Source organism: Zophobas morio, unplaced genomic scaffold, assembly GCF_036711695.1.
Source record: "Zophobas morio isolate AGI-343-1 ecotype UQ-CSIRO unplaced genomic scaffold, CSIRO_AGI_Zmor_V1 ptg000058l, whole genome shotgun sequence".
Taxonomy (NCBI): domain Eukaryota; kingdom Metazoa; phylum Arthropoda; class Insecta; order Coleoptera; family Tenebrionidae; genus Zophobas; species Zophobas morio.
Genome location: NW_026972163.1, coordinates 4150914 through 4178285, shown reverse-complemented (window position 1 = coordinate 4178285; position 27372 = coordinate 4150914). Strand labels below are relative to the sequence as shown.

Genomic DNA, 27372 nt, shown 5'->3' with positions numbered 1-27372 from the left:
ATTACACTACATCTATCCCAACTGATATACGTGTCCTTGCAAAAATGTTGATGACGTCATCGCAATTTTTTTTTCAAATTTCACACTACAAAAATGTAATGAGAAAAAAAAAACACAATAGCCATGCAGTCGTCAAGTTTCCGACAGCGAGGGAAGTACTGTCTAAACTCTTTAGACCAATTTTTATTATGCTACCAGAGAAGATCCACCCAAATTCTGAAACCAATATTATTATTACTATTAATACAATTTTTTTTTTATTTCTTCTGGTAGACACTGTAATTTTTGGTAACGCTGATAGTTTTGTTGTGAGTGTAAAATCACTTGAAAAACTTGGAGCCTACTCTATTGTAATTTTAGAGTACGATTTGTTCAATATTGTGCCATCAAAACCAGTGACATCGGCTTGATTTGTTCTCTTGGTAGCGACAAAAGTGTTGTTGCTTTTTCTGTTATGAGCGATGCCTTTGATAAGGCTCGTAAATGTTAATAGGCTCCGCTTGCTGTTCGTACTCCTATTAACGCGAAAAAATGATGCATTACTTCCAGTTTATCTAAAAAAATACCATTATTTCTTGTATAACGTAAAATGTAGTATACATCTGTATCAAAGTAATAATACGAGTTTTATAGTTTCTTGTAAGCAAGAATGAATTTTCTTTTTTTTTGACACAAACCTATTAAAAAATTTCTACAAATATTAGTTTTCATTTTCAAATAATAGTATCTAATCACAACTTACAATATTACATCACTAATTAACCAATATTTAATATGTGTTTGAATAAATGTGATAATAATGTTAAGATGATAAAAACGTGTGATTTGCAACAGCTTAATGTGATTTTAAATTATGGCTTCCATACTTACTCAAGATGACGTAACGTTAAATAAAATGCAAAATTTTCATTGAAGGTCAAAAATCTGTGTACCTAGAAATTTTTCTTAATTTACACCTGCAATTAGATGAAATTAGTCAAGCCTTCGCTACGTGTCAGTTATATCTTATTCCTTATATGATTTATTTCACTTTATAAAATGAGCCAAACTCATTTTGGGAGTTAACTAATTGAAAGTAGTTTTTTTTTTTTAAAAAACGTTGGTCGTTTTTTATAATTTTTTTTTTTTCTAAAAAAATGTCAAATACTGTAACGAGGATTGAACGCACGCTTGAAGCTTTACACAACATTTAAGAACAAATTTTGTCCATTTTAGCAATATTTGTGTCCTTATTAACAAGTTTTGTCATCATGTACGATTTCGAAAGGAATAACAAGGAGAACGTTACCACGTATAATTTTTCGTGAACCTTCGCCAGTCTGTCGGTGTTTTGTTCGCCAGTAAGTTGCTTTGATAAATATCTTGTTGTTGCTTTCGGGTAGTGCGCGCCACCGTCTTAAAGTTTGAAATTATACGCAATCGTTAATAATTATCAGTTTTGTTGTGTAAACAAGAGACATATCTCGATATTTCTATTATCTCGGCTGTTTTTTTGTAAGATTTATCATATGGTAAAGTGAAGTCGTTACGAATAGCACCTAGATTACGTGCTTAGATTAATGAGTTAGATATGAAGAATACAAAATATTCAATTCAATTTTTTTGCACCTTAATTATCGCAAACGGTCAAAATGATATGCATTCTAATTCGGTTTAGTAGATAACTGCTATATGAATCAAGCTACAGACAAACTAGTGATTATTTTATAAGTGGCTAATTCTCCACAACAGTAGAACGCCTTCAAATTGTTTCTTTACGTCATCCTACTTCCGGCGGAGGGTAAGCCATCTTAACTTTTAAATTGAACTTATTATTTATAATAGATACAATTTTGTCTGAGACCAATTGTTTCTGAATGTCTCCTTCGGTAGATATTATGCTGATCGTTTCAGCCATATTTTGGCGTAATTTGTTCTCAATGTTTTATAGGTTTTCATTGATAATATTTTTTAAACCGCAAAGATAAAACTAACAACAAACGAATATGAAGCCAATTATAAGTAAATAACGAACATATGCTAAAAATCGCTAAACAGCTTTTGTTCATTTATTAGAATATAAGAATATAAATTAACGTAAAGTACTCTTAGTCAACAGTTTAAATTTGTGGCTATGCTACTGCATTGTATTAATTTTATTATATTTTAGAGAGATCTGTAAGATATATTACAGTATGGTTTACACAAAATGTTATGAATAAAAATGGTTTATAAATAATATCTTGAACGTCGCGCTTATGACTTAAGGAGACCTAATAATAATAATGAATGATACAATTAGATATTTTGTTTATTCGTATTTCATATTAAAAAAAAAAAGAAATAAAAATAAATCTTCTTCTCTGAAAGACTTTAGTTTATTGAATTTATTCTAGAAACAGCGTTTTAGCGTCATGCAGTCATATTAAAGAAAGTCCAACAAAAGTCGTTGAAAACAAGGGACACAAGTGTATTTAGATTTAAAGTTTGGGGTTTGGTTAGCAACAGAATAACAGAAAAAGAAAGTAGGTATAGCTTCGCTTTTGTGTATGTTGGAAGCGATGCTCTACGTTATATTAAATTGTAAACTATATATTTACAAATACAAGTTTACACAGATGAAAATAACTAATATTTGTGCGGTACTTGGGTAACCACCGTCAGTAGGTATACACAGTAACTCACCGACGTGAGCAATGCACTGTGGTTATAAAGACATCTGTTTATTTTTAGAGATTTATGAATTGAAAATATGTAGATAACGTCTTCTAAAATAATTTATAATTATGCTGTGTGGAAATAAAATGTAAACCAATTAGATTATATATATTTTTTGGGAAATAAAGTAAGAAATGTGTCCTAAACAAAATTTCAAGTCACTTTGGTCTAACGTACATATTAATATTGGGCATGGAAAAGAATATCTGAGATCAATAGTAGTAGTACTCCATGCATGTTAATTTGTATATTAAAATTATTTAGATAGAACTTCTCTCGCCCTTGAAGTGCAGGCAAAGAAATACAGATTCTTCGAAAAATCATAAAATTAAATTTTAACAATTTTATTTTTTGATGGTAGACCCTATAAGTTAAAATAAAGATATGTATGGACTGCTAAAGTGCCAAGTAAAGAAGCATGCTATGTGTACTCATTTTAAGTAAATTTTCTCACTACAAAATTTTATGATGATGTCATCGTCATTTTAGCAAGGACACGTGTAACAATTTAAATAGGTGCAGTGTAATACCAATAATAAGAGTACTGTATATTCAAATTTTCGAGAAAACGGGGTGAGTCGTTTTTGATTTGATCAACAAAATATAGATTGTCTCATTAATTAATTTTTTTGTCATCGTGTATAAGTAATTCTAAAAACTCTGAAGGTATAATAAATAAACCAGAAATATAAGTTTATAATATTTTGCATATTTTAGATAGGCAAAATTTTGAGATCATCATTTTTTTTGAGCGGAAATAAACGATTGAATTCTGATTAATAATTTACCATGCCTATGACAACCATAAAATATTTGTAAGATTTCAGAACATTCGGTTTAACAGTTTCAAAGTTAAATTGCAAAATGCTGCCATAAAACTTTGATTTCTTTTCAAAAAAATCTGAATATCTAGTATAAACATTTACTCGTATTCATAAACCACAAGTGCAGAAGTATCTTATTTCATGAAATTTAAATATATAACATGTTCTACTGTTAATTCTCGAGATGACGTCATTCCAAGATTGGCCTAGACGAATTTTGGTTAGCGTTTTACCATTTACACAATATCCCTATATAAAATTTGACCATCATTGGTACAGTTGCTTAGTAGCTTCGGAGATCCGAAACCTACTTTTTCATAATCTAGGGGTCATGAAACGTAGAGAAAACATGAAAGTAGCTATTCTTGGATGGACCTTATTGCAGTACGTCCTTAGTTTATGCTCGGGAAGTAAAAAGTACACGTAGTGTCATACATATATCGACAAGTATTAATATAATAATGCCATTAATAAGAATGTAAGAGAAATTCATACAACTATGTAACTTTTGTAAAAGTATTTTCCGAATTTTTAACAGGTTTATATGAATAACATAGAATTTAAGTCTCAAGTAATTGATTCTGCACCGAGAGTTATTTATGGGTTGAAAGTTGTAGGTGAACACGGTGTCTATTTCATATGTAATTTTATTGCGTATAAGGGTTACTACAATATAGCAACATGGAAGTGTAAGTAAAAATTGGTCGAAGTTTATTTCGACAGAACTTCTGTCGCCCCCGAAGCACAGTCCAACAAAACATGCTTTTATGAAAAATTATAAAATATGATTTTGCGATGTTTGTTTTGTGATAAGCTCTACCAAGTAAAAACCAGTGGCGTAAATCAACCACTGCACACAAGTGCGGACGATATAAAATATATTTAAACCAGATAATAAACGGGAAAATGTACAAATGTACTCTTAGTAATTACATACTTCACTTCGAGTGCTTATATTATTCAACTATAATCACGTTGCACTTAAAGCAGAGGAGAAGATTAATTAATTAAGATACAATACAGCAAAACGGTCCGAATATTATTGTAGGCGAGGAGCTGTCACTGTATTAACAATTATTTTTTTGTTGTTCAATATAGGATATAGGTGAGTGTGACATTATTATAATTTTTGAGAAAATGGGGTGAACCATTCTCGATTACATTTTCGCTTACGCTCAGGAAGTATTGTAATCGAGTCCGTCGAATCTACTTTTACGTTTTCTCGACCTTTCATGAACCTTAGAATACGAAGAAAAAGGTTTCTCGTTTCCGTCTGTCTGTCTATCCGTCGTCCGTGACGATTTTTGTTACGACAGATAATCTCCGAAACTATTGGACCGATTGATGTCAAATTTTATGTCTATTATGAATATCATATAGATAGTAAAATACTAAAACCAAACCTTGTCTAATCATGCCCACCAATAATGTGATGACGTCACCTCAAAATTGTACCTAGTAAATAGGTTTTAAATTGTATAAAATAATACAGTCTTACATATACAAGTGTAGTGTATGAATCCCTGTTGAATTTTTACCCAAAACGTCCAGATTTTTGGAAAAAAAAATCAAAATTATGTAACGTTTTGCAATTTAATTTTGAATCTGCAAAACCGAATCCTCTAAAATGTATCAGATGGATTAAAGTTATCATAAGCATGATACATTTTTAATCAAAATATATTTGTTTATTCCCCCGAAAAAATTGTGCCGAATAAATCCTACCTAGAATGTACAAAATATGATGAGTCTATACTTGTGATTTATCCGTATTAATAGTATTTGCTTATACATGGTGACTCAAAAAAATTAATGTATGAGTCAACTCATTTTATTGAATAAATCAGTAACTGCAAAACCGAATGCTCTGAAATCTTTCAGACGTTTTAACGTTATCGTAAGCATGGCAAATTGTTAATCAAAATATATCTGTTTACTTATTTCCTCTGAAAAATTGATGACATCAACTAAAATTTATTTGTCTAATCATCCATCATACAATATAATGATGTCACAACGACTATAGACGCTTTAAGGTGGTCGTGAGCATTATAAATTTTTATTCAAGATATATTTGTTTATTCCTCCGAAAAATTGAGGACGTCATCTCAAAATTTTCTCAAATAAATCCTATCTAAAATAAGCAAAATATGATGAGTCTATACTTGTGGTTTATCACTGCATTCATATTTTTTAAAATACGTGTTGCAGGGCGATAGTCATACTTAGATAAAAAATTGTATAGTATCATTATTAATTATTGTTCGCTTCTCTTCAAAAGCAGAATTACTATTTCACTGATTTAGGATTAATTAGTCTTCGTAAACAAAATTTCAAGAAAGGAAATTTTTATTTTGTTTTCAATAGATGTTATTATTAAATTGTTAGAAAAAAATAATATGTGTTTAAAAAAGAGATAAAAAAAAAAATCACCTGAACATGTTTTCTAAAGACCATATACTTTTCCTTCTCAAGGGTAAGCTTCGTCCGTTAGGTGAATGTCTCATTTCATATTTTCTCGGTGTTCCATAACTCCTAAAGAATAAAATATAGATCTCCTATTTACGTTTGCCGATTTGATTAGATAAGGCAATATACAAAACTAATGGATTGATAGTTGTGAAATTTTAGATGTGTTTTAATCGAGTAGATTGTAAAACACTAGCAAAAATTTATCAGATCATCCTCACCAAAAACTTTCTGATATCTGCAAATTTTATTATCTCACCTGAAAATTTTATTAGCTAAGTTAATGTTTAAATTTGTAAAGTCATACTTTCATATTTTTCTTAAAGTCTATGGAAAGGATTTTTAAAATTTTCTCAAGATATTATTGATTTAATAGTTATAGAACAACGATTAAAATTGTTGTATTCATCCCCTCGAGAAAATTAATAGCGTCGTCATTGCTGAAATGTGCTAAGTAAATACATAACCATCGAGAAAATAAGAAATCGACCCTTTGAAGAATTAAAAAAAATGAGATTTTGAGATGTTTGTTGTGATAACCTCTTTAAAGTAAAAATCAGCGACTTAAATATCACCCCACATCCTTTACGCCTGGAAGCGTAAATTGCAAGGGATTGTGCAAATTGAACTAGTGCGGTTAATATAAAATATATTTAAAGTAGAGAACCAACGGAAACAATGGCCTCTCCCCAATAATAACAAGCTTTAACTTCAAGTGTTTGTTAATACATCGCAAGAATGTCACGCAGAAATTTGTTTTGATCTGAATGAGTTTATGGCCTCAAAGCAGAGGACTAAAATTATTAATTAAGCCACAGTCGAACAGAATGTTCTAAATATTATTATTACAATTATTATTAAATAAAGACATGCGTATTCTCACTTTTTCGAGAAAATGGGGTGACTCGCTCTTAATTTGATCATTAAAAAAGACGGAGGTATCATGGGATACCAGTACGGAACGAAGTTCCTTACGCTGGTATACATATAATTTATCAAAAAGTACGATAAAATAAATGAAGGAATGGTAATAAAATTGTAATAATTAAAAAAAAGTTATGGAAATAAACATTTTATCATTAATTATTATAAAAATATTTACTGTAATTACAAATTCAAACTGTATATTCAATCTTTTTAATTTCAATCAATTTAATTTATTACTCCATGACAATTGAAGTATGATATTCGTCTGAGATTTAATTTTATTCACCCATTGTCGCTTAAACACTATTACTTACCTGAGTTTATCATTACTATCCTCTACTTCTAGTGAATCACTTCCACAATCCATTATTTATAAATATTTATTAAAATATTAATTAATAACAATTATTACTAAAGAAAAAAAAATTTCAATAAGTTATGGCGCCCTCGGTTTTTTAACACATAAGCAGGAACGAAAAAGAATAAGTATTCGGGAGCAGTGCAACATAACAGAAATAATGTAGAGGTTTCAAAAATTTGTTATGATGCCATAAACATAGATAATATACAGTGTGAGAGAAAAAGAGAAAAAAACAAGCCGCCAAGTTTGGCAACGAAAGGGGGAATTCTGACGCCTGACGAACGGTTATATCCTCAGTTAGTAGTAAAATGTTATTATACTGTGTAATTTTTTTGTTGAATATTTGAGCGTTTAGGGAAAAAATTCAAAGCGGATTCGTACACCACAAGTATAGTAGTATTTTACTGTGTAACATTTAAATCATTTAAAAATAGAATTCTTTGAAATTACACCATCAAATTGTTGGTGGGAATAGCTAACAAATTTTGGTTAGCGTTTTACCATCTACATTCTTCATATACATGCAAATTTTGACAACAATCGGTCTAGTAGTTTCGGAGAGTACGTGTGAAATAAAAATCGACACAGACGCCAGACAGACAGACGGAAACGGGAGACTACTTTTTTCGTATTCTAGGTGTCATAAAACGCCGAGAAAACATGAAGGTAGCCATTTGTCAGCTGTATCATATTACAATACTTTCTTAGCTTACGCTCGGGAGGTAAAAACATGAGAATATTGATAATTGGCAAAATGAATGTCTTACATTTAAATCATGTGTGGTTTTTATGTATATACTAGCGGAACCCGGCAGACGTTGTCCTGCTTGTGTATATATTTACTTTGTATATATGTATGGTCTGGAGAGCAGAATGCTTTGTAGAAAACTGAATAATAAGATAACTCATATTGATGCTATTCCATTTATTTTCATTAGTATACACAATGTACAAATTTTTGTATTAGTAATTCACGTGAATGAACAAAATTTTTGACTATTGTATTCGCTATATAACTGAAACAACTTGAACACATTTTAATCAATACTAACATATATCGTAACGCTAGTGGGTAAACAATATTTTTGGTTTTTCGATTTGGTGTATAGACGTACAGAGTTTTTGGAATTCCTACTCTGGAGCAAGCAACATACAGTTGACCATGCGAAAAACATGGATTTCCTAAATTTAATCCGGCAACGCGCAGAGACTGCCCTTGGGCTTTGTTGATTGCCATCGCGAAAGCAAGACGCACAGGAAACTGTAGTCGTTTGAATGTAAAGGGCAAATCAGTAGGAACCATTGGAATGCGCGGAATCAGTTTGATTTTTTGGGTGGCATTTTCAATAATCTCTAGTAATTCACTCTTTGAGGATTGTAGACAGTGAACATCACTAATGATTTTCTTTTGCGGTCAATACGATTTTTGTTGTAATACCAACGAAAACAATGCTGTCATTGGTGCCGCCATATATCTAATACTTGCTAACTCTTCAGAAGTAACATAGAAACGGTGTTCACGGACAAAGGGAGACGGAAGATATTGTTTTCTGTCTAGAAAAGTACCGAGGGTCTGTGCGCACGTACACAAAATAGAAGCGAACGTATGAAATGTCAAAACACATCTAGTCACGTTATCGACTAAAAATCAAGCAAGTACGAGTATATGAGCAGTACTGTTTGGTACTATAGAGAGACAAAGAGGTCCGATATATTGCTCTGCCGTTGTGTTTTCGGACTCTTTTGAGGCCTGATAGCAATATAGTAGTATTAGATATATGGGTGCCGCTGATTCTCTACTTTAACAGAGAGGTTGATGTGCTGCAGTGCCATCTAGTGGCAAGTTACAGCAAAATCGATAGCGCGAAAATATTCTCCATGGTCAAATACCAACGTATATCAATTTTCATAAGGAGCGGTTGATTGGTACAGAAGTTGATGTGTTGCAGCGTCATCTAGTGGCGAGTTACAGCAAAATGGATAGGGCGAAAATATTCTCCATAGTCAAATGCCAACGTGTACCAATTTTTATGAGAATCGGTTGAACGGTGTAAAAGTTGATGTGCTGTAGCGCCATCTAGTGGCTAGTTACAGCAAAGCGGATACCACAAAAACCTTCTCCATGAAAAACCACTTACATGTGCCAAATTTCATGGTGATCGGTCAAACGATTTCGGAGTCTATCGATCACAGATATATATACCAACATCCATTTTTATATATATAGATTAAGGTGAAGTGTTCAAAATTTCAAACCTCCATCTTGAGATTATACACCCAAGGAGGCAAAAACTAAAATTCTTATAAACTGATTTTTAACTTTGATTAAAATTTTACGTACATTTTTTAATTAATAAAAATGCAAAAAATATTAAAATTACATACAAATAATCATGTTTCTATCAATGGAGGTACCTACTACTAGGACCAAGTATTGACATGTAATAATGAGGTTGATGAGAAAATGGGGACACTAGATTCTAGAAGTACACTGTTGATTTGTCTGTTCTAATCTGCTTCATTCTGATTTAATCTGCTTAGCAATAAGTTATTCCCATCAACATAATCTAGGTGCTCGAGAAATTTACAAACAATATGGTATTTGCCTGACAACATTTTAGGTCTAAAGTGTTTTAAAATTAGTCGACTCTTAAGTCGACAATGTGCATATGACTAATTTCTTTACATTTTTCTCTTGGTTTAATGTGGTGACACAATATAAGTCTAGTTAATGTTATTCCACATGTTCTTACTTGTGACCCTGTATTTAATTTTTACCAAGATACTTTTACACGGAAAAATGTGCTAAGTCGTTTCAGAACACCTTTTGGCGATTTATTCTTTTTGTATTTAATTGCTTATTATTTTTGTCAATAACGTTTCATGATAAACGCTATTCACTCAAGTAACTTCGAATTCCGAAAATAGTCCCTGCTGTTTGAAAAATAATGAATTCAACCAGTAGTTAATTAGAAAACATACGAGTATATCTATTACTCTTAGATTGTTTAGAAGTAGCATGAAACGGTTGTTTATAGTCAAAGAGGGACGAAAGTTGTCGGTTTATATTGCTGCCAGAACAAGCCGTCGTTGCATACTTCTGTATAATTGCGGCCGTTGAAAAGTATAGTTTCCGAAATGCTACAAGGTTACATGGTTGTTGGAAAATTAGGGTATTGTGAAGACGACAATCGAGCAGTTAATAAGGCAAACCCACAGTTGTAATTTGTGTTTGTGTTTGTTTAATGTACCAAAAATGTTCAAGGGGATTACCCAGCAGTAGATATTGAGGTGACAAGATATTGAGACATATCCTTGATTCATGACGCTAGGACTGAGCCGGTAACCAGCCGCACAAAATATAACATCCCATTATTAAGTTTAGTGGGACCATATAACCTTGTAATATTTCGAACACTATACTACAGAGCATTTTGAAGCATTATTTGAAAATTCAAAAATTCGCACAGCCAATATTAGAATTTGCATCAAATTTGACAATGTCGCTGTCACCTTTTGACAAAATAGGGCCGTACGTCATTTTAAAGTATGACACAATTACCAATTTGGATTTTGCCAAACCACGACTGTTTTCATTTCGATTTCGCAATTTCCTGAGATGCGTCTGCAGTAACTGTACGAAAAAACTTTTGCAGAATGTACCACACAGTTAAATAAACGGACGTTAGGAAGTTTGTTAACCAATTGGAACCTCTCCTACCTACGAGTTCTTGATCCAATTGTCCTTACAACAATTCATTTTGATTAGAAAATAACAGTACTTTCCTACAAAATATACGAATTATTAAATTTATTATTTATTAATTATTGTAATTATTAAATAAAAATGTCCTTAACTAGCATTCGACGAGCAAACCGTCGTGCTCATGTTGTATTAGTCATAGCCGGAAATGAGAAACACCACTGAAGATCCAGCATTTGCTAGAGGATGATATTTTCGTTGTGAATAGAAATGTTGGCAACATTCTATTTAACTGGAAAAAATATACCCCAGGCGGAGTGGTGAGGTTTGTGATCGTACATAAATAGTATGTTAGTACGATGAATTACATATTACATACGGAATTATATTTATCGGTTAATTCATATTTTTCACACCTGACAAAACATATAGCCTATTAGTTCTGCAGATGTATCAAAATCCATGTAATTCAATAAACTTGTTTATGCCGTATTCCAAAGTTACGTTTAAAATAATATCACTGTCGTATAATCTGACATAAATAAACGACGCTGATAATAACAAATGAGTGCACAGTTATCTAAAAAGTACATAGGTTGAGTCTGAATATTAGTTCTCGTAGATACAAAATTAATTTTATTGTAAACAACCTTGAATTAGTTATATTAGACTTCATAAAAGGAATAATATCTGAAAATAAGGAAATGAGTAATAAAGTAACAGGCTTCATGAATTCCACAAAATATAGGGACAAAATAGTTCTTGTAAACTTATTTTCACGAACTGCTTTTATTTATTATGTTGCTTTATTCTCAGTTGCAAAAAATAGGTCGGTGTGGATTTTAATATCGTGCGTTGATTTAAATTACTGAAGAATGTAAGTATTGCTTGGAATTCAAACAAAATTTACAACATAAAAAACATACCTAGTTTCAGATCATTAGATAAGATAAAAAACAATTGTTTTGTACCGTATTAAAAAAAAATCGGTTTCATGCGTTAATTACAAATGAATACACAATGAAATATTTTTTTTATAAAGATTAGTCTACAAACCATCCTTCTGATATACTGAATATAGAGTAATTTAAATATACACGAACTATAAAACCTGCGTAAGCACAAATTTCGTTTTTCACATTCGATTTTAATCGCGCACAAAGTAGTGCTTAAAATGAAGATTAGAGGCCAACGGTGACCAAATTTTGCAAGTTTTCTATTATAAGTAGGTACCTACTAATTGAGGAGACACGGTGTTGGAAAAATGGAGCATCACGCACTAGAACGGATTACAGTAGTCATCACCAGAAAAATATTTAAAAAATTCTTTACTTATTTTTTGATCTACTGATTTTTTGATCTACTGGTCTTTAAAGACGGTATTTAAAAAGTAAATTAATTAAAAATCTATTCATTTGATGTTCTTTAAAATTACCTTAAATCGAGCATATTATCACAAAATCAATTACTGAGAATATTTGATCTTTAAAAATAAAGAATCTACAGGGTCCTTAAAATCCTTGAAATTAGCTGTAAACCAACAATGGTAACACTGCAAAGTAATGATATACTTTCCTTTGTTGGGGTGTCTTACCATGGTAATGATATTAAACGAAAATACAAACAAAATAACGAAATGTTAGTAATTGTAACAATTCTGTCGTTAAATTTTAAAAATGTATTCCACCCATGATTGCTGTGATTTGTTTTCTACTGTGGGAGCTTGCAATGGAAATTGTACTGTTGTGTCAAAAGAATACGTTTTATGTTACCCTCGCAGACGCTACCCAGACAAAAATGTATCCGTGAGACTTAATCAACGTTTGAGAGAAACTGGGAACATTGCACAAGTGATTGGTAACCACGACAAAGGCCGCCCCCGAACAACAAGAACACCAAGAGTAGAAGAACAAGTCATCGAGATTTTTGAAAATCAACCCCGACGAAGTACAAGAGCAGTTGTACAAGATGTTGGAATTCACTTTACATTAATGCAAAAAAATTAGAGAAAGAAAATTTACATCCATACCATTTTACGAAAGTCCAAACTTTAGCAGCAAGAAATTATCAACCACGGATGGAATTTTGTCGTTGGCTGATCGGGGAATATGAAAGATACAATTTTATAAAAAAACATATTATGGACTGATGAGTCTACTTTCACGCGGGCAGGAATTTTCAACGTGCGTAATAATTACTGTTGGGCTTTATTCACACGTTGTACGAGTAAGAGGACATCAACATACCTTAAATTGGTTTTTAATTTTTGGGCTGGAATAATTAATAATCAACTTGTTGGACCACAGATATTACGCAATCGTATGAATGTTAAAAGAGAACGTAACATGTGGTTTCAACTTGATGGCCCTCTACACATTTTACTGTCAGACGGTGGCTAAAATAGAAATTTTAATAATCGTTGGATAGGGCGAGGGGGACTCCTTCGCCAGACTTAAACTTTTAGATTTTTTCTTCTGGGCTATATGAAGGATATCACCGAAATAAAATCACAAGGCTGTAGCAATTGCCGTAGAGGAAATATTGGAAAATGTGGAACAAAGTATTCAAAGAAAATGTACAGCTTGTATGAACAACCAGTCAATTAGAATGTTTTACATAATTTTCCCTTATTCATTATAAAATGCTCAATTGCGTGGTGTTCCGTTAGTGCGCCATTTTTGAAACACGGTGTATACCTTGTAAATGTAAATTTGTAAATGATATTGAGATGATATTATTATTTTATTTTTTATTATTATGAAGGTATGTATGTTTGTATTATGACATTCTTTACAAAAATCCGATTCAGTGACTTAATCTTTGGCATCTTACATCTAGATCTGATATTGGTTTTAATGAAAATAATTCAACACAATTTTTGCATTACGGATTTATTTATAGTTTAAAAACATCAGGTTATCAAAATGAGTCAGCTTTCTATAGGAGAAATACAGTTTCCGACAAAAATTTTAAACATCACTTTTCTGTCATGTCAAAAATTTTAATGTAGTCTATGCTTTATTGTCATTATTTCGGACACCTGGAATGTCAAACTTTCAAAATACCTAAACATCTAAAGGTTGCTTTACACTATCTGACGACTGAATGACATTGACGTCTGAAATTTTTTGGCGGCAACTGTATGTATATATATTTGTTTTTGTCAGGAACGGTCAAGGAAATAACTTTGTTGCACAACGACTCACCCAGTTTTAATGAATATGATTTAGAAAAGAATACTCTATGAAATTATTCAATATATTTAACAACAGATACATACAATATATTGATGAACCACTTTTTTAATCATTAGCAGAAAAGTAATCTCTTAGTTAATAACAACCTGTTGTGAATTCTCATAAAGGTCATTTATGATTTTTATGTAATAAGTATGATTTATTCGTATAATAATTTCAGTCATTAATAAATCTTTCAACTGATAACATCAGTCGGTCTTTACCTACTTATTACATCTTAATACTGCGATTAATCTTTTCGAGTACCTATGTGTCACCAACTTAGAACAAATCTCCAGTAATGTGACATTTTGATTTTAACGAGTATTTGACATGTTTATGTAATCTCTTGAGAAAGTAAAAGGGGAATATTTTGAAGGTTACTAAACAAACATATAAAAATTTGGAAACATTTTTTGACAGAATTTTTTCCATGACCGATAACAGGATAAACAAAATAAAGTACCTATCATGACGTAAACTCGTTGTTTCTGGCTTACTCTATTTGACAAATATTCATTTCGAACAGTATTAATTTTTTAGAAATTATCTTCAACATGAAAACTTTAGATACCTTACTTATCAGTACTAATATCAATAAAAATTTTCGAAATATGTACTAACGATCAAATAGCAAGTGAATTTTTGATAAATAGTTTTACTGCTTAAGCGTACGGTACCATATTTATTCTTGACCCAAAAACAATGAAATATCTACCGAAGTATAAAAAAAAGTTTAATAATCTATTACGTAACCTGAAATTATTAGTTTCTTGTTATTTTAGGAAGAATGTGGCTGTTTTTAATCAATTTGGGCGTAGCCATAACAGTTGTTTTGGGTAAACCTGATCGTGATGTTGGTCATCCTTGTCCAGGACCTCCCGATAAGGGTCCTTGTAACAGAATTTTATATAAGTGGGCATTTGATCACGACAAAAATAAATGTGTGATATTTGTTTGGGGTGGCTGTGCTGGTAACGACAAAAACAGATTTAACACCGAAATCCAGTGCATACGGACATGCATGTCCTTAAAATGTAAGTACACTGTGTTCTCTTTTTATGAATAGGACTATTGATTAATTCTTGAAGATCGGTCCTTTAAATCCGATAATTTTACGGTACCGAAAGAGAAACGTGGGCCTCAACTAACCTTCCAAGAAACAGGAAATCACAATACTTTTATGTTTGCTCAATCTAACACGTTTATTCAAATTGATGGTGATATTATACAAACATTTCAGTTGAGGTGAAACAGCATACCTCAAGCACGCAAAAATTGCTAACCTTTACCGATTCATAGATTGTGTCGGCAGATTTCTTTCCAATTTAGAACAAGATTACCACATGGGCTTCTAGTCTACCATAACGTTAAAGTACCTGCCGGAGTTTCATTGCAGCCGTACGCTTTGTATATTATTGTTGAACAAGGTCAATTAAAAGTTGTTCATGTCTATGGTAAACATTCAACTGCGCTAACGGTTGGTAGAGGTCTTAATAGAGATGAGTGGCATTCAGTTACAGTAAGGATCTTCCATCTTTTTTTAAATGAATACAGCTAAAATATTTTAGGTAAGAATTGACGTGCATGGAGGGCGTTTAATGGCGACTGTTGATGATCAAAAAGAAGAAAAAAACCTCGATGGACTAGATAAAGAAACTAACTACGGGGTTTCTGCGAACGTGACATCAGTAATACTTATAGGAGGCTTGAGTTCCGAAGAACGGCTTCATGGTGTTAAGTACATCATAGAATCGTTCGTTGGTTGTATAAAAGATGTAATTCTTAGTACTGGCAAATCAGCATCTGATCTCTTGCCTATTAGTCCTTTAATAGCAACTAAACACGAGAACGTTCAAGAAGGTTGCGTCGATAAATGTCAGACCTCTGAAAATCTTTGTTTTAGAGGCTCCCGATGTATTAACCACTACAATTCTTTAACATGTGATTGTTTTGGTACTTTATACGAAGGAGAGTTCTGCGATATTTATAGTAAGTTGCTAAACATTAGTTGCACATTACACGAGTAACAATTTTTAGCTGCCACAGTATTGACACTTCGGGGATCGTCCTACGTTTCTTATAGAGTCTACGATTGGAAAGATAGAGTGCATTCTTCTATTAACCGTTTTTCGATGTTGTTTAAGACAAGATTTGATGATTCTGCTCTATTTTATGCAGCAGGAGGAGAGCATGGAATCGACCATTATATTGCGGCATCTATTTACAATAATTCAGTACACATCGAGCTTGATTTCGGTAGTCAGTCCATGAGTCGCGTTCTGGGACTTATCAATGATTTTAAATTAAATCAGTGGAACAACCTGACGATTTTTCACGATCACGACAAAATTCATTTAATTTTGAATAACGAAAATGTTGTATTAAACATTAGTGGTTCTCCAATGCTGTGTATAGATCCTGAAATCTATATAGGTGGAGGTCCTGAACTGCAGAAGAAGACGGGATTAAAATCAAAGAACAATTTCGCAGGATCACTGAAATATGTGTTTTTTAATGACATTTCAATTATATACGAATTAAATAAAAACAACCCAAAAGTGCACTATATAGGAATTTTACGTCCAGAATTTTATGAAACCGATGTGAAAGAAATTCCAATTACATTTCCTTTTGCTTCTTCACACATATGGTGGCTAAACAACTATATAGACAACTTATCGATAAGCTTTAATTTTAAAAGCAGTAGTAATTTAAGTGTATTGGCGTCTAGCGAAACAAATACAAAATTGTACTGGGAAATTCGGGTAGTCAACGACGAAGTAAGATTTGAATTGATGGATATGGTCAAAAATATCACTCATTTGATCAGCGTTAAGAAAACACCGAAAATATGGCACTTTTTGAATTTAACATATTTTGGCGGTGAAGTCATTTTGAGAGTCGATAACAAGGAAAAACAAGAACGAATTGAGGATTTAAAATTTGCGATTGGTGATAAAATTAAAGCGGGAAGTGGATCTCGATCAAATTCGGGATTAGTTGGTTGCATGAGAGACATTACTGTAAACGGTGAAAGTTTAGAACCAAGATCTGTATTACAGTCTGAGAGAGTAGTGGGAGAAGTCACCTTAGACAACTGTAAATTTGTCGACCCTTGCTTAAGACCAAACACATGTGAACATGGTGGTAAATGTTCAGTGAAGGAAGACAAACTTATCTGTGATTGCACCGACAGCGGTTATACAGGCAAAAATTGCCATTTTACCAAATATAGAAAAACTTGTGAAGAACTTGCGTTGTTAGGCAAGCATTTAATTTAATTTGTTATTTCATATATTCATATTTAATTTTTAAAGGCTACACGAAACCTGATGTGTATTTAATCGATATAGATGGAAACGGAAGGTTTCCTCCTGCCCATGTTCGTTGTGAATTTCAAAGCTTAGAAGATTCTACTAAAACTATAGTCGAACACAACTTGCCCAGTCAAATTGATGTTAGATCGCCGTCTGAGAAAGATTTCAGCTTTACCATCAAATATAGAGAATTTACTGCCGATATGCTTCAAGAATTAGTTTCACACTCTCTAAACTGTAGCCAGTATATCAAGTATGATTGCTATAAAGCGCCTATAGGATTACATTCGGCAACGTGGTTTATAAGTTCCGCTAACGAAACGGTCGATTTTATTGGCGATGTTAAAAGGTTTGGGAATACGTTTCGCGAAACATATTTTTCCTAATCATTATGTTACAGAGGAACCTGTCCTTGCTCTGTTGGGAAAAAATGTGAAAATCCTTCCCAATGGTGCAACTGTGATGATGCTGCAGACGATAAATGGAACTCAGACGATGGATACTTCATTACTTCTGATAGCCTTGGTATCACTAAAATGATATTTTTACAAAATCCTGAACTACCTGAAGAAGCACTTGGACGAATTACTTTAGGTCCTTTGGAGTGTGTTGAAACTAGTTTGTTAAAGAAGTACTTGCAACAGGCAAAATTTTACATTTTAAGTTTGTTCTAGATACTCAAAGGTATGTTGTTACTTTTACAACAAGTCAATCATATATCGAAGTGCCAGGATGGAGAAAAGGTGACTTGGCCTTCTCATTTCGAACTACTGGAAAAAAGGCTATTTTACTTTATCAACCACCAATAAGACCGAATTATCCAAGTTTTATGATTGCTTTAACTAGCGGTAATCATTATTGCTTTACGAGTAAGTTTATATTTGTTTAATTCGTTTCATGTTAATTTTAGATGGTCAGTTGACTTTTAATTTTACACTTAACACGGGTGTTTCAAAAGAACTAATAATTAATACTCATCGTAAATTAAATGGAGGCGAATGGCACAAACTGTGGATCGACTATAATAAATATCACGTACGACTAATGTTAAATGAAGAACACGTTATGGATGACCTAAAACCTGAAGAAGAATTTGGGCCTTTCGAAGGTTCAATGTTTATTGGAGGAGCACCAAAGTATGTGGTTTGTGTTGTTTTATATTTAAAATCTCTATCAGTAAAATAATTACAGTGACTGGCTCGAACCAAAGGCATCTGTACATCAAGGCCTTATCGGATGTTTTAGAGGTTTAGTTGTAAATGAAGAAATTTTGGACATTTATAGTTACATGAGTGTACACTTGAGTGAAATTATCAAGGACTGCAAACCTTCCTGTGTACCTAATCCTTGTCAGAATGGAGCTCAATGTAAAGAACTGTGGAGCACATTTGAGTGTATATGCCCTAATCCCTGGGCATATAAGGGAGTACACTGCGAAGAAAGTAAGTAGTACACAATTACGCTTCCACTTTATATGATTTAGGTACACACGTTATGTCTGCACCATTGCACCGTGTTAGTGAAAATGGATTTTTTTTTAGAGTTAACTGTTAGTCTGATAATTTTAATATTGTCAACTAATATATCACAACATTTTAAAGTGATACCTTAAATATTGTTAATAACTGTTTATACTGTTAATACTGTTTATTATGACAAAGAAGATTTAATAGCCACGTTACGTGTGAAGATTGTGAAATGGTAGTTTCTTCAGAATTATTATACACATAATTAAGAACTACCTACTGTGTAATTTACTGCTTATAGATGTGATTTTCATTGTTTAGTAGGCAGTAAATGGTATTATCAAGTAAAATCAACAAAAATGTCCCTCTAGTTGGCACTGGAGAATCAAGGTGCCTTTATCATCGGCTGGACACAAGGGAGGAGATAAGAAAAACGTTGACAATAATCCATCGTCAACTAGAGGATAATTACACATTATTATTTTACTACTTGATAATGCTGAAATAGATATCATATATATTTGCGTAGGTAAATATATATACTAAAATCCTTTGTAATTTCAGATATTAATGTTAACGCCTTAACTTTCACAAAACCTGAATCTTTTCTCCGACGGAACTACCTAAGTACAGAAGAAGAAATGGACAAGAATGCTTTAAAAAAGATCTTTGAAGAACAAATATTAATAAATCTAAGAACATACGACGAACTAGCTTTGATTTTCTACGCAAATGATCATTTGAATAATTTTGTTCATTTATATATCTGCAACGGTACTCAAGTTGTATTCTTATTTAACTACGGCAGTGAAATCTATGACGTAACTGTCGAACATCCGGAATTAAATTCTAGTAAATCTGTACAGATCGCAATTGAACGTGGCGAGAACAAGACTACGATGTACGTAAACGATCGAAACGAAAGCTTAGCGATGGGAGTTTTGTTGTTAGACACATACTCTAATAAACCATGGATTAACCCAGAAAAGGGTGTGAATTAATTTGAATCATTTTGAATGCAGTTGTAATAGAGATTTATTTCAGAGGTTTTAGCTCCACAAAGACCACCCGCGCCTCCCACTGACTACTTTCAATTAAATTTAGGCGGATATGACCCTGAAACATTATTAAAAGTAGCGGAGGATCCACCCATTTTGCCGGGATACGTGGGATGCATGAGAGGATTTCAAATTGGACAAACGCTGATAGATCTCCCGCCTAAAGTTACAGACATTGATGAAGGTAATGGTTGTTTTATATAATCAAAAGGTCACTGTTCTTTTTAAATTGTTATTAGGCGTTAAATCGAACTGTAGTATGAAATGCGATACGTTACCATGCAAACATGGGGGCATTTGCATCGAAAACTTTAGGAGCCAAGATCATTCGTGTGATTGTGAACATACAAGTTATTATGGTGATTTTTGCTCCGAAGAAAAAGGAGCTGATTTCAGTGGAGAATCCATCTTATGGAGAGAGTATATCTTGAATGGTTCCGTGGATCATGTTAAAATACAACTTGCGTTTTCGAGCATGGATGTCAGACAGAAGAATACCGTCTTATTACTTCTGCAAACTGAAAACAAGTATGATTTCTCGCTTTACTGCTGCCAAGTAATTCTACGTTAATATTGTAGATTATTTTTATTTTAAAAGTCAATAGTAAGATCTGTTTATCCTTCACATTTTATTTTATTTGTTAAATTATGACGCATGTAGAAGACTAATATTGGATGTATCTACTGTAATCTTGTGATTAACATTTTTCCGTTGTATTTTCCATATACTTATCACCTTTACAGCTTACTAATTTAATGAAATTTAAAGAAAATCCAGCTAAATTAACAGCAGAGGTAATGAGCAGATTCAGCTCTTTACTATAGTCGGGCACTGATTTTTTTTTTGTTATGTACCAGCACAATGAATGTATCTCTTAAATTACCAATTTTTTAGCCGAAGTTTTTATTTTCTGGTTGGCCTGAGCCCAGATGGACATTTGATTATACAAGAGGACAGAGAAGGTGCTGTTTTCGAAGCAACCGTTAAAGAAAAAAGTTTTATTAATGGAGCTCGTCACTCTGTGTATTATAGAAGAGACCATAATGACTCGGAATTGCTGGTAGATCGAAAGATCATCGAAATGCAACAAATTCAGGCGCAGACGTTTACTAATGTACCGGAACTGGGAGCTAATGAAGTTCAAATTGGCGGTCACAACACAAATGATCCTAGATTTGCGATATACAAAGGTTACAGTGGCTGCTTGTCTAGTAAGTACTCACTTGAAGTGTTCCTCTACAAATCACATACAAATTCATGCACTGAATCGTATAAGAATAAAGATCTTGTTCAACTGCTTACAATGCTGATGAAGATTTTTGATAATTTATAGGAGTACATATTAAATTCAATTTTTCACTGTATTATATAATGCATTTATTAAAAAACTAAAATATGTTAACCTAATTCATAACGGAACCCACTTACGACAGTATAAAGCTTCCACTAGTAAAAGCAAGAGAAGCACGAAAACTAACTTAAATACTAACCTTAAATGATTCATTTTACTAAAACAATGAAAAAAAAAATCATGCTTAACGAAATAAAACGGTCAAACATCGCCTACAGCACCAACATACCTTCACATAACCACAACAAAATCTACAAAAAGAATGAGTCATAAACACTCGACAAGAGCTGGATTAACAATTGTTTTCTAACTAATACGCACGGTAGGGTCACGCACTGTTCATGCACTTTGATTATTGCATCTGTTCAAAGATTCTAGTACATTAAACTTACGAAGTATGGTTTAAACTTGTATTTTTAATGTTACATCTGAAAGTTTGACATAAGCAAAATTTGTATCCAGTACCATAAAAGTTACATTTAATAACAATCTTGGTCGCAACCAAGATAGCAAATGTCCTGGCCAAACTAATCGACTGTAAAAAAGTGTCCAGAACTCCCACCAATTACTGTGAAAAAAAAATACGGCAAGGAATATGGCGAAAATGCCGTTGATAACTACTAATAGAATAAAATAATAGTTTCAAAATTAGTACTCTTATATTTTACACAAATAGTCAGGGAAATTAATATTCTTGTGCATGTTTGATAATAATGATTTCTTACGTAACAATACTGAATATTCTTCGCGTCTGAATCATAACCAGTCCAGCAAGGAGTATTTTTGAAGACATATTTAATAATTTTTCTAAAAAAAAAAAAAAAATTGGAAAAGACATGCAAATCTATCATCTAAAGTTGTACCAGAAGGATTTATCTTACGTGATTCAGTCATTTGATATAAAGATAAACCGCGGAAACTTGTTACGTTTTTCCTAAAAGAAAAAAATCATGTATTAACAAATGATTGTTTTTCTTTTTAGATATTTTAATCGAAGTCAATGAACATGTCATGAAGCCACTAGAAGAATACATGTTGTTTACTAAAACAGGAGCGGAAAAAGTAAATGTGTCAAATCCTCAAGGCGTTCGTAGTGCTCAGTGCAGTACTCAGTTTGACGTTCTCCATGAAAAAACACCAGGCACGACGAACCTCAACATCAGTCAAGTAACTATGTTGTTGAAAAAGTATACTTTTCAAACTAATACAGCGTTTTAATTGTTACAGGGTAAAGATAAGACTTGGGTGGAAGATGCCCCTCAAAGAATTTTATATGTTTCGGACTATCTCGCCACGACTGAACAAGAAGAAGGTGTAGATAAAATCGTCGTTGTCGTATTATCCGTATTTTTTGTTTTAATTATTATTTGTTGTATTTACGAATTATATCGCACCGATAAACAATATAGACGGCGAAAAGAACTTGAAACAGATGCAAATATATTATGGTCAAAAGAGCAAGCTGCTAAAATGCAAGAAACACCCTTTGTTCAAGTAATGGAACTCATGGTTATTATTATTATTATTTTATTATGAACGGTTTTAGGCGTCGTCAGACGCGGGCTCTAAACCTCCAACACAAAATGGCAAATTACCAAACGAAACTGTAAATGGAGCCAATAATGTTAAGAAAGATAATGAGCCAACTGCAATACCGGCAGAGGAAACACTTTCGTTGGAAGAAATTCCAGCCAGAAATCTTAAAAGAGTTGATAGCAAACGAGAAAAACGGATCAGTTTCAGAGGTAAATTATTTTTTGTATCAGGGCTTTGTATGAAAAGCTTTAACGAAAACCAAATACTTATTATGATACCAAACATATTTTGAAAATTGATTCAAGAAGTATTGGTCTTGCTAATATTGATGACTTAACGCCGGTTGGTTAACTGCGAACTAACAGCATTAAACGTAGACTCTAAAATGGCGTCGACTAGACCTACACATGCATGATTATACACCTTTTCTGCGCCTTCATTTTGCGTCATCTATGCTGTAGCAGATTTTACTGAAATAGCTAGACATATACAAGCTAGGGCGAAAAATAGGCTGGTGAATTAGTCATATTGGGAGCAGACATTAGTACATTATTACACGTATTTCATTAGGCGATTATTGTGGCACGAATGAGTTTTGACCACGACGAGCGCAGCGATCGTACTCGCACATTGGGTCAGCGATGGATCCATTTTCTTTGGATAACCAGTGTGTGAAATAGTACGTTGGTGCACGAAACTGATATTTTGAACGATAAGGCGTTTGCCGACTCAAAAAATCATTACATGTTATTTCTGTAGAATATTGTATACATGTTTTTATGTGGAACGATGCCAAATGTAGTGTTTCTATGTAACGGCTGAATAAAGTTATTATTATTACAGAGTGATAAAGATGTTTCGCGATAAGTCCCATCTAAAATTTTTTGTATGACTCCTTAACTATAAAATAATTGCGCAATATTATTTTACGTTGATTTAAGCCAGAGTTGGTTAATTCTATTGCCAACTCAAACAGTACTTCACGCTGTAGTAAATTTGGTAGTGTAGTTTTGGTACACTTCGCTGAGAGGTGTGTCCAGAGATATGTAAAAGACTAGATACAGACATTTAATGTTCTCGTGGACATACGTTTAGGGCCAAGATGTCACTGTACGTTTATATCTCCCTCTTTTTCTCTAGCACGTATAAAGGTAACCCGATATCTGAAGGTCTCGCTCTGTACGGCGCAACCAATCAGTTGGCGCAACGTTTGTCGTTGATGCCGTTCTTGTGTTTGTGCCGGTCCCTGTCAGACCACTCAGACTGTGGGTGGTTATGATTATTTATAATTGCCGCCATTAGAACGGGCCAATAACAAGACAACCACCTTTTAGAGAGTGATCGATGTAGCCTACACTTAGCATTCCATAGTACTGGTGCTGATATAGAAAAGGATAGGCGACACAAAGTATTGCTACTCTTAGATCATAGATGTTGGCCCTAGATGGGGAAAGTTATAACCGCATCTGTCTTTTACATATCTCTGGGTGTGTCCGAGAATAAGTCGTCATAGAACATTAATGATAAGACAAAATCAGCATAAAATAAAATACCTCTTCCCACGTTGAATCCACGGTGACATTTATTATACTCATAACAAGTTTCAAAATGGATCAATGTTTAAAATTAATAAATCTTGAATAGTGCAATTTACTTTATATTGCAAAAATCGTGGAGAAGTTATTAATTCCAAATAATAACCTAGGAAACATCATCCACCCCATTAAAAATATCACAATTAAAACAAATAGATCTCAATAAGTGAATTGTTTCAAATCAACATGTACATTAAACATCACAACAATAGCAACACAGCAAAACAAATCGCATTAAAACTTTGGGACATATTAGTTTCAATAAAATCAGAAACGTGTTACGTGTGGAGCAAAATAATGCAACGTCGTCATAAATACAAGAAAATAAAATGCATAATTTCGATCGAATAATAAGAGATCGTATGGAATAACTTAACAATTTTATTTTTACGAGTACGAACGTGTCCTGAAACAATATCAGATGCTGGTGGTCTTAACGCCAGTACATGACGCATTGTGCGAATAAAATCATTTTATACTATATTCATATGAGGGTAACAATGGTGCCCTTTTAATTTACTGTAGATTTACAAATAAAATGAAACACACCCCGAGCACCCACATTCCAGCGTCTTTTCGTTTTGACTAACTGAATCTACGTATCTGACCGTCTACCGGGGAGTGGGGAGGCAAAAGAACCACACTACCAATCATTACATTTTTGAAAGCATAAGGGTTGTCTATATAACGAAATGACGAATTTTTCTAAAAACGTTTTACGCGATTGTGAATAGTGTTTTGAAACCTCTGTATATATAAATACCATTTTTGTTGCTCCATTTCTCGTGTTTTTTTTTTATATTCGATGTAAAAATACAATTACATTGTTATTAATTTACGGTCACAGTTGGTCGGTAAACAATATTTAATTTTCTACACACAATAAAAAATATTTATTAATTAACGATATAAGCTGTTTCACATCCTTTCAGACAGTGCTAGCGAATTAGCTTGGGATACACCTGAAGAAAGTTCTGAATTGTTAACGACAATGGAGGAAGAAGAAGAAGAAGAAAATAATAAATCCGACGAGGAGTTAACACAGAAACCTGTAAGTAACATCGCAGCAATGGCACCTTACAGTTCTATTAGTGAGGTCACGTTAAATTTACAAAGTGAAAATTAAATATACTATAAACTCCCATAAATAAATGACTAACAACAATTTGTGACATTACATTTTTTAAATAAAGGCTACATGAATGAGTGTTGCACTCTATTCTGCATCTGTTTGGCATGAACTGACAGCATATATATATTTATGTCCACGCTTGGCTACGCATGATTTTCAATAGGTCGCACAGCATGAGGTCAAACTGTCCTGCACAAAGTTAAAATGTAGAATATTCATTATTAGGTACATTTGACACCACCTATCAGGGCACGCATAAGAAGTCCACCTCCGCACAACAATCCATTAGCCACCCAACTACCGTATATGATTGATGAAATGGGAAGTTCAGAATTCACTGGCACATCTTCACCGGTACTGGGTTAACTTTCACTGTAAATAATACTGTTCAAAACATTTTTGTTCAAAGTATTAATTACCACCTAATTTTGTGTTATTCACTGTCGACTGAATCATCTTTAGCAAATATACACATTTTATTTTATTTTTGGTGTTTTTTTTTTGACAACAGATTTCTAACGGAAATCATGCATCTTATAATGATCTTGACGGAGAGATTCAAGCAAAAGGTAACAATTAACATATGTATAGATATTTTTCTAGGTTTAGTATGTTTCAATCATGTTATTTATATTTTAGACAAGTCCTCGCTGGAAAAACTATTCAGATTTGGTAACATCCTTAAACCTGTATTTTTAAATGATCATCAAAGAAAATTCGGAAATCCTATAAGTTATTTGGGTGGTCCAAGACTAGCTCCACGTAATCGACGGAGTGTTGAAAGTGTGTTATCTTTAGATTAAAACTGTTGAAATAAATTATAAACAAAATACTGATTTTGATTATTTAAGAACTATTCCAAAGGAAGATACATTTATACAGGTCGCTAGAATGTATGGAAAAAAGCTCCATTAAAAAATGCATTAATTATATGATAGTGTCTTTTAAAACAAATTAAGTTGGCTCTGCATCTCGTAAACAAATGAAGCAAAAAAAATTTTTTTTGACGAATAATTTGAGCACAATTTCTTATACCTAATTTCAGTTGACTTGTACAATTGGTTCTTAAGATATTCAACCGATTTCACACATTCTAGCGACCCTGTATAATAAATCTAAAGAAATATTAATGAAATAGGAAACGGGATATTTGTGTAACCAGCCTAGCAAACTAGCTTAGGGTGAATACAAAGTATAATATGTATGGTTTAGAATTAAATTAAATTGGTAGCGTGAATGTCCGTGATCGTCTACGTGAAAAATGATATATCTATACATCACATTAAAATGGAAATTCTCTTTCCTTTCGAAACTTCCCTTTTCGCTGTTCTAGGGCCGGACGTAATTAATGGCACCATTGTGTTTTTAATAACTTTAATAACCAAAAGGGATCTACAAAACAGAGATTGGCCGCAAAAATGAAAATCCACCTTTCTCTCGAAAATCGGTCACCCTTTAGTGATCAAATTTAATTTACAAAAAAAAAGAACAAACAAACATGCAATGATAACCAAAAGTTTGGAAAAAAAACATCACAACTTGTTACTTAAATGAAGATAAAAGCCAGCGGCTGTGCACTAAGAAGGAAGCAATGAAATTTTATTATAATAACAGCTGAATCACGATCATACAAATTTATCGAACAACTCTTTAGGGTGACCCTCTGGTTCGTGAACTTAATCTAGGACGTTTAGCC

The 27372-nt window shown here is 32.8% G+C and overlaps 1 protein-coding gene across 3 annotated transcripts; it reads left to right on the top strand.

Moving 5' to 3' along the window:
• The first annotated feature begins 1311 nt into the window (after positions 1–1311).
• Axo (axotactin) lies at positions 1312–26506 on the top strand. 3 transcript variants are annotated; one of them, XM_064075269.1, is made up of 21 exons: positions 1312–1780; positions 15003–15254; positions 15309–15465; positions 15520–15739; positions 15789–16209; positions 16258–17484; positions 17538–17886; positions 17938–18155; positions 18212–18385; positions 18448–18673; positions 18729–18979; positions 19568–19993; positions 20048–20245; positions 20301–20589; positions 20957–21273; positions 22396–22580; positions 22641–22907; positions 22960–23158; positions 25477–25595; positions 26188–26245; positions 26316–26506. In XM_064075269.1, the coding sequence occupies exons 2-21, from the start codon at positions 15008–15010 to the stop codon at positions 26477–26479; spliced, it is 5712 nt and encodes a 1903-aa protein (XP_063931339.1). In that variant the 5' UTR covers positions 1312–1780; positions 15003–15007; the 3' UTR covers positions 26480–26506. The 3 variants fall into 3 exon arrangements, with proteins under 3 accessions (XP_063931339.1, XP_063931340.1, XP_063931341.1); XM_064075270.1 differs by lacking the exons at positions 26188–26245; positions 26316–26506 and adding an exon at positions 25902–26160; XM_064075271.1 differs by lacking the exons at positions 25477–25595; positions 26188–26245; positions 26316–26506 and adding an exon at positions 25902–26160.
• The last annotated feature ends 866 nt before the right edge of the window (positions 26507–27372 follow it).